An 8980-nucleotide genomic window follows, 5' to 3' on the forward strand; every position below is an offset into this window, starting at 1 on the left:
TAATGAAAGTATGAGCCTGGTAATGCAGTTCCCTGAACAGTTTCAAAGAACACCTAGAAGTACTGTGGAGTTGTTTCAGTGCCACAAAACCTTTCAGGGATCTGGGTGGATAAATGAAATAGTGTGTGACTGCTGGTTCATATCACTTTCCTTCCTCAATGCTTTGAACAATGACAAGAGTCATTCAATAACCTTAAAGGAATAGTTCACTCTAGAACAAAATTCAGTCATTATCGACACACCCTATCTATCGGTGTGCAATAGATACACACCGGTATTTACATCCTGCTGTGAGTTTCAAAGTTTCAAATCACTAGTGCAGGCAGATCCCTCTTGTGTTTGTGTGTCGCTCGGTCGCTCACAGCTGGATGTAAATACCGGTGTATCTATCGCGAGTTCTCGTTGATCTTGTCTGGCGCGGCTTCCGTAGTGCAAGCAGCTGTGAGGGAGACTCGCGTGCACGCGGGAGCGTGCCTCCAGGCAAATATAGTGTAGTGGTATGGGGCACCACTGTAATATCAAACTTCCCCTCTGGCTTATTAGCCAATCGTTGCACATACTGAGGGGATAAAAGTAGGCCGTGTCCCCCCTCCTGACCTCTCGCTTCCTGCCTCTTCGGCCCATCCACTTCTGGGTCGTTGTACTCGCCGCTAGCATCCGAGCACAGGTAGGCGCACATTGCCATGCTGTTTTGTGTACATTAGTCCGTGTTTCATGTAATTTAAACCGTGATCCTTTAATAGATCCGGCGTCTCCACCGCGGTCGAGGCGATAAGCTGGGGTTGTTCACCGCTGCCGACCAGAGCATTGGTGAGTTAAGACGTGCTTCTGTCATTTATTGCTGTAGACAGGTGCTAAGCTCCCCTTCCACTCCTCTCCCTCCAACAGTCTGCTGGTCGTGTGCTGCATGGTGGCTGTCTTCCCCCGCTGTGCATGTTTCTCTTCACCCCTCTCCCTCTTTGGACAGGACGCAAATGCACCCGGACTTATAACAATAGACGCTCAAGCTAAGTAAGCGCGGCTGATCAATCCTGGCTACTTGGCCACTGCGACACTACCACTGCTACTCTACTGCTGCTTTGCTGAATTTCCTTAGTAAATGTTTGAGCCCTCCCTTATTTGTGTCAGAACTGATTAATTATGGTTAATTGTTGATTTAATATCTCTGGCCGGAGACTCTTTTGATTTATTTTGTCTCTTATGTGTGGTTGATTTATCATTCATTCAATTCAATACTTTTTCAGCGCATTAATTGATCATTTACAGTCTGTTGGCACACATTACGGAAATTGTTTGTTTTCCTTTAATTTTGAGCCCTCCTAATTGTATTTCTATTCCTTCCCCTAGTGCTGAAGGCCGATAGTGGTGGTGGTGGTTCCCCTGGGTGTTGGTGATCCCTTGTGTGCTGTGTGATCCCTGTTCAAGATTTTGTTTACACGTCACCTTTTTGCTGTATGAGTGGGGTGGTCTCCTTTTTCTTTTGGATGTCACTTCCCCTATCAAACCCCTCTTCCAGACGGTAAGCCTCAGCCTGAATCCCCCCTTTCTCCAGTTGGGCTCCCTTCTCCTTTTCTGTTTACAGTGCCAAACCCTTGTGCTTATTTTAATTAATAAAACTTTGTATTTGACAATTGAACTCCGTCTCCTGCCCTCCCTGAGTGAACGAACCTGAGTGTCCTTTTATCATAGCAATAGTAATAATTATTGATTGAATAATTCCATACAGGTCCTTGGGCCCTAACCCAAAGTGGCGTTGTTGGTATTTGGTACAGGACATAGTAATAACCCTTGTGTCGCCACAATAGTATAGTGACTGTTGAGGCTAGAAAAATGAACTAAATGACGTTGTTTCAGTTTAACTCTGGATGTCGCTACTTCAGGACACTTGGATTGCAGCTGACGAGCAGTATGGAGGAATATTACAAAGTTTTTGTGTAGTTTTATGGACCTTTTCATCTCGGACACCATTTACGCCCGTTATATGGATTTTTGCTGCAGGAGGGTACCCCCGCAGGTCTCCAGCTGCACTTTGAGGAATAAGAAACTACACCGGACTTCTCAGCATGACGGTGAGTCGATAATGACTGAATTTCGTTCTAGAATGAACTATTCCTTTAATCAAGTAGTTTTAGTCTAAACAAACCTTCAACATAACAGCCTATCAGAAAAACTGACAGGTGCAGTTTTGATGGGCAATGACAAACAAGGGTTACCTATGTAACCAAGGTTCTATTCACCCTAGATCACCAGAAGCAGAGCTTAACACTGGATGACTTATTACAGCAAAGTCCCAAACACCTGTCTCTAAAGGTTGAAGCAGATGAACTTGGCTGAAGTAACCCCTCAGGATGGCCGATAACAGAGTGGCGCTTCACGCCGGATGGTACAGGATGGCCATTCACGCCACATGAAAAGGTGATGACATCCACAATCCAATGGGTTTTGAGAGAGCACACCCTTTCTTAGTTACTCCGTAATAGTTGTTCAGACCCCCGTTTGCATCTACATAGTCTCTAACGGCACGCACTGGGCACAATATGTAAAAGTCATTTGTCAGACGCACTATAACCAGTAGGACATGTGAAAGCACCCTACTGGTGCATCACACCAGTCTATTTAATCAAATTAAAATAAAAATACTACTTGGAACAGTAATATTTGCCTGATATTTTTCCACAGAAAAGTATACTTACCAAATTAAAATGACCCTTATTAAAATCTCAATCTTTGTTTTACTTACAAATTCCCAAGCACTGCTTGTCAAATGATGAGACCAAAACCTAAAGACTCTACTATTTATTATCATAAATGACAAGAAGTACAGCAGCAAAAAATTACATTCAAGAAGCTGGAAACAGCAAATGTTTCACAGTTTACCTTGAAAAATCATTAAAATGACTTAAAACAAAGTCAGCACTGCACTGATGTGCTCTCTCAAAACTGAGAGCATGCAGTCCAGGGGTTCATTCCGTCCTGTCTCAGATGTTCCTTCAAACACAGCAGCACTCTGCAGATGTTCTTGTACTGCTGCATCTAGTGATGCTACAAAATCCACAAGTCCTCTGAAAACACCCAGATTTTCTAAGCATCCACTTTCATCATGGCCACGCAGGGCGAGCTCAAACACACCACAGAACTTTACACAGTGTATTACTTTAGACAAGATGCGCCTGCTTTTGTCACCCTCCTCGTTGTCTTCGGATCCCTATCCTGTAACCTTCTTTAAGCTGAGCAGCAATATTTACTCTACCAAACGTGCCATAGCATAGCATAGCATTTTCCATGTGCCTCTTAGCTTGTTCATGTCTTTTCACTTTTTCTGGAAAGTGCTTCAAATCAGTCCTACCTGACTGGATCCATGCTGGTTTCCGTTCCTGTTGTTTGAAGAATGAGGCAGGGATAGCAAAATAAAGTGCCGACCTCACTGCATGCAGTTAGCCATGATTTCTTCGCAAACCAGCCTCATGAAAAAGACGGGGTGAACTGTTGTTTTATCACGATGTCCTGCTGGTCAGGTCCGAGCTCTTTCACTCCAAGTTTTTCCTGCAGTGTTCTCCTCTCAAACGGCGTTGAAATTTCTTTCAAGGCTCCTCCAACTCTCTACGAACTTCTACATCATCTGCTCCTACGTAAACTTCTTCTCGCGCTGTCTATCACGGCCTTGGGGCGGTGAAAGTCAGCACCCAGTGCGCTGCTATCTGTATCTGTATTACAGTGAGTGATTTGACAGTGATTACAGTGAAAAGATTTTTTCGCCCGGGGCCGGAATTATGTCACCTCTAGCACCCCCTATTGAGTTGCCACTGATTTTGATTGTCCTTTGAAAAACAAGTGAGTCTGAAAATATTTTTAAAAATAAATTAGAATAAAAAAGGATCATGATTTTTGTTCTTAGGTCTTGTTTTCTACTTTATAGATCTAGCCTGGTAAGACGAGATCTGGAGACACACTTTCATAGAACAGTAGTGTGTGCTGCCAGGTGGAGAACATGATCACACCAGAAGTACAAAAAATGCCACTTAACGTTATCTAAACTACTTGGCTGCTCTACTCCTGTAATTTATTCTACTGGAGTTGTTACATTGCCAGACCTCGTAATGGAAGACAAACCTGTCAACACCGGATGTTGAACCTTTTCTCCCGCTGTGCTCTAGATTTGTGTCTTCTCTCATTAATCTCCCGATTTCATAGCGATACAAATCAAATTGCAGTCTATCAGTTTCTTTCTTGTGTGTTGTGGTTCCTGGTAACCCAGAGGCATGTGCAAACAACCCTGCCTGACGTGTGTCACTGGCTCCTGCACTCGCTAAAGGCCTCTGCTCAGTTTGCCATTTGCTTAAAATGAATGAAACAGGAACCAAGAAAAAGAAATATGCTTCCAAATTCACTCAACTCGATACTCGAAGACTTTCCTCCTTACTGAAACATGCCTCCTGTCTCACTTGCTCTTCCTCTTGCCTCCACTCCCCAGACTAAAGTCCTGCATCATTTACCCTTCCTCTTTTTGAAAGTCTACCTGGCAATGACGGCTCCTCAATCACCACACACTCTCACAATGTTTGACCTTCAAGATGTTTTTTGTGATGTAAATTTTAAAGTTGTTTTACTACAAATGAATAAATAATTTGTGGGGGTGGTATTTGTCGAAAATCTATTTATATTCATTTATATATATATGATATATATTATTTCTATAATAATATATTAATGTTGACAGGTATGTGCAGATAAGAAAAATCCTATTTTACGTGATACAAATGATGACAGAATCTAGGAAAATCAGAGTTGACAGGATCGTACCATCTTTAGTGTAGAGGGAAATCTCCACCTTCCTCTCCTCTGCTCCCAGCAGAGCTTTAGCCATTTGGGCCACCGCTGGTCTCTTGGTGTGAGGTCCATACAGGAAGCTACAGGTACAGGGCTTCTGCATCACCTCAGCCCGGGTGTAACCACACATCCCACAGAAGGCATCATTACAGAAGATGATGGCACAGTTCTCAACCTGTGCGTTGGCGATGATAAACTTTCGGTCTTTGCAGGAAAACGAAAGAGAAGAAAGAAGAGATTAGAACTTAAGTATTTGAACAAAATCCCAAAATGCAAAGCATACACAGATCACAAAGCTTAAACTCGCAGCATGCACATACAGTACACATACACACACACACACACACACACACACAGACACTTACTTACATACTATGAAATTACTGGATCTTAAAAATGGCGCCCTATATATTCTCAAATATTCATCAGCAACATACACAGACACAAAGTGGCTGAGTCTTTTCAGATCCACATTACAGATCAGATAGATCTTTGTATATGGCTGAGCCATGTTCAAAGCCGCACACCTGTAATCACATTACATCAGTTTAACTGTTCTAAATGAGTTTATTTGCATATTAAGCATGAAACGTATTGTTTTCAATCTTCTTCCATTGCTTCCTTTAACAGATGTGTATAGGCCTACAAAATCTACGCTTTTGTATCAGGTATACAAATAAAAGTCATCAACCAGTCAAAGGCATTTCGGACCTGGCTAGGCATGGTTATATGGCCTCACTCAGCAGTTCCAGGTCATCACTGACCTCATTACCAAAAATCCCAAATTTACAATCAACTGTCGGCCTAACTTTTACGTAGAGTTGACGTATTCTGCCACATGGCTCTCTTTCACCATCCACAGGTTTCACGGGAGCCTCAGCATGTCACCTGTCTTGCATCAAGAGGCAGAAGCACTTTCTCTGTTTATGAGGTTGCACAAGTTCTATGATGCATAATAGCATATATCTCGCATGGTGTTTCGGTTTCACGTCTATCTCACTTCTTTGAGTTAACTGTCCTGTTACTTTCAGTCATAGCCAACCTCATTCACACATCTGGTCATTATTTCTATGAATTCAGATTACCCCTGGAGATATTTTATGCATCTGGTCAGTGCTAGCCTTTAGGTATCACAATTTAGTATTCTGCTAATTGCTTCGGGTTCCTGTCCAGTCAAATGCGTTTTCTGCTGTTCTAACAGTTGAATCAGCATGTAGGATGTTTGTACAAGGTCACAAGACACTGACCAAAGAAACACTAACAACAGGGAGCGTTACATAACTGATGAATATGTATTTTTTAAATTAAATAACAATACATCTGTAGTTCATAGCAGAACAGCACCTTTGTGTGTACTGAAGTATAAAATTATTCAAATAAATGAATGAATCGGAAGCCATTTTCACGTATGAACCAAATGTCCAGAGAATCTGTTTTGGAACGTTGTGTAACCGGTGTTGCCCTTTCACACACCAAAATACTTTGGTTGGTTAAGGCAGCGGGGTGGTGCCTGGGTTGAAGCTGCTGGAGGAGGAGGAGGACTAATCTGTAATGATGACTGTTTTTGCATTTGACATTACAGTATACTGTAATACTACAAGCACGAGTGGAAAACAACATGCAAGCAAGCAGCAAAGAGTACGAAGCAGCATCACTCCGTCCAGTTGCTCACTGTGAATTCTCTGGACAATGACCTGCTCTGTTCAGGCATTGGTTCAATCAGACATTGTAGACATCTGCATTCACACATTCAGCTCTTGTCAGGGTAGCAGTGCATGTGTTAAAAGATCTAGAAATGCAGCAATTTGCTTTAATATGCTTTCTTTTTTTTCTCTTTTATTGCATGTAGTAATTTACTTGTAAAAAATATATTAAGATAATTAATAACATAATAAAATGTTGCAAAATAAAACAAATTTCTGAAATTCTAGGGCAAAGAAATAAAAATAAAATGTACAGTACTGAAGGCTCTAGTTGTCACGCTCTAAAACTTAAATACAGGACACAATAGTCGGCTTTCAACTGAAATTGCAATCAGCTGTGTGTAGAATGATTAATATTTTATTTTACTGTCAGTATTCTGCTAACATTTTCTATGTATTTATATATGCTTACTACAGAAATGCATGAAATTTACCATCATTCTGTTTCAGCTGTGCATCTGAAAAATGTGCTGACAAATATACAGGGTTTGGCAGGTGGTGGAGTGTGAATGAGAAAGACTTCATGACTCCTGCAAGATGTGGTCATTGAATGCATTTTGTGTGACAGCAATGAAAAATTATTCACAGTTTGGACCATATAGACGTCTGTTTTCTGACCATGTCAGTCAAAGAGTTTTGACTTCAGCTCGGACTGTTGCATGTAAGCAATTGAACAAAACAATATAAAACCAGTAATTTCCTTCACAATGCACAAAGTGACACTTTGGTCAGCAGGGACAATACAGAAGTGAGGTTGTGGTCATATGCATCTGTCAGGACTGTTTACCGTTTTTCTCTATTGCTAAGACACATTTCTTGAAATTATGCTTCATTTTCCAAAAGTCTAAACACAAATGCACAACTGCACACTTATCTTTCCATCAAACCAAACTTTTAGAAAAATAATTTTGATGTATTTTACCAATAGGGCCAACAAGCCAAAGATTCTCATCGACATCACAGGCAGTATTAGCCACAGCCAGGCAGTGGGAGAAAACCCCACTGTATGTCTTATCCACCCCTGGCAAGCTTCACTCGTAATATCTAGACAGGCCTTCTCCATCACTTTGAGGAGGTGAACACAGATGTAGGTGTCTTGGTCATGCAGAAAAAAAACCCATGCCCCTTTTACTTTTCTATTCTGAGGTTCATATGGGTGTTTGAACAAGCTGGACTCTCAGTGTTAACATATGGGGAATTGTGTGTTAACTGAGTTGATCATTTCCTAAGTGATCACACGGTGCAGACAGTGATCAATAAAGGGATTAGTGTGGAGTCTTTCACCAACAGTTCGACAAATCTGAATCATGTGTGAAAATAGGGGAATAGTGTTTAAAGATGTGTGAAATGTGCCTGTTTTTGGGCTTGGGATGTTTAGTTAAAAGTACATGCCCTCAGTATTTCTAAAATCCTGGCTATGGACCTGGTTAAAAGGCCCAGTTATAGTGTGTAAGCTAATGAGAAAAAAATGTCTTTTAATACATGCATGACTTTACTTTCTATACAAAACTTTATGTAACTGATTTACACATCACACAAACAAAGGCTGAGTGACCAGATTTGGTTCCGTTTATTTTTGCCGCCATTTCTGTATCTGCAACATGTTCTCTAAATGTGCTGTCAGATCGACGGAGATGTTCTTTGAATTTGCTCGTGTTTTGTCTCTATGTGAGTACATACATATTGGATGTATTGAGTCAAACAAACAAAATAGTATCTTTGTTTCTCCTGCTGTAGGCAGAATAACTGTAAAAATCGAATTATCCCAAAAAGTTATTTTGTTTTTGTAAATAGCCTATAAACTTCAACAAAGAAGGTTTTTTTTCATTTATCCTGCCATCATTCTAGTACTGAACTCAAACAGTTACAATGTAGGTTTAAAGGTACTATTTGTAAGAAAAGTAGATTTTTGAGTATCATTCCCAACTCGTCAAAAACTGGTACTTTGGGTGGCGGATGACTTGTCCTACAATCCCAACTTGTCAGTTTTTTTGGAATGAGACACAAAATCAAATTTTCTTACAAATAGCACCTTTAATGGATCTTTGTACTTACTCTGTCCCTCAAATTTGCGTATGATGGTATCCAGGAAAGTGTTCTGGGGCGCCACATGGCCTCGTCTCACCGGCATGGTTCAGATGTTGTTGTTGGAGCCTCCTTTGGCTGTGATTGGCTAAAACCTTAGCTGTTCTGTCAAACAAGCTGCTCTCTTACACAACAGTTGTCTCTAGCACATTTTTATTTTATCAGAAGTAAAAAAAGAGCTGTTGTCGTCTTTCTCTGGTCAAGCTTTGCAACATCCCCTCATCTGTTCCCCTCTCATCTTCTCTGATTCCTCTCTCTCTCTCTCTCTCTCACTCTCTCTCTCCTGACTGTACAGGTCCAACCTTAATCTGAATCATCGGCTTTGATTGGTCTGTGCAATATGTTGGCTATACAAATATAATAGC

General features: G+C 41.1%; 1 protein-coding gene across 1 annotated transcript in view; it reads right to left on the reverse strand.

Moving 5' to 3' along the window:
• LOC141016457 (voltage-gated inwardly rectifying potassium channel KCNH6-like) overlaps positions 1-8661 on the reverse strand; it is a 67644-nt gene extending 58983 nt beyond the window's left edge. Inside the window, exons 1-2 of the mRNA XM_073490833.1 lie at positions 8586-8661; positions 4801-5031 (exon numbers count right to left, since the gene is read on the reverse strand). Of these exons, the coding sequence (XP_073346934.1) occupies positions 4801-5031; positions 8586-8661 (307 nt within the window). The remainder of the gene's footprint in view (positions 1-4800; positions 5032-8585) is intronic.
• Between the last annotated feature and the right edge of the window lie 319 nt (positions 8662-8980).

The sequence above is a fragment of the Pagrus major genome, chromosome 21 (genome assembly GCF_040436345.1).
Source record: "Pagrus major chromosome 21, Pma_NU_1.0".
In the NCBI taxonomy this organism is placed as follows: domain Eukaryota; kingdom Metazoa; phylum Chordata; class Actinopteri; order Spariformes; family Sparidae; genus Pagrus; species Pagrus major.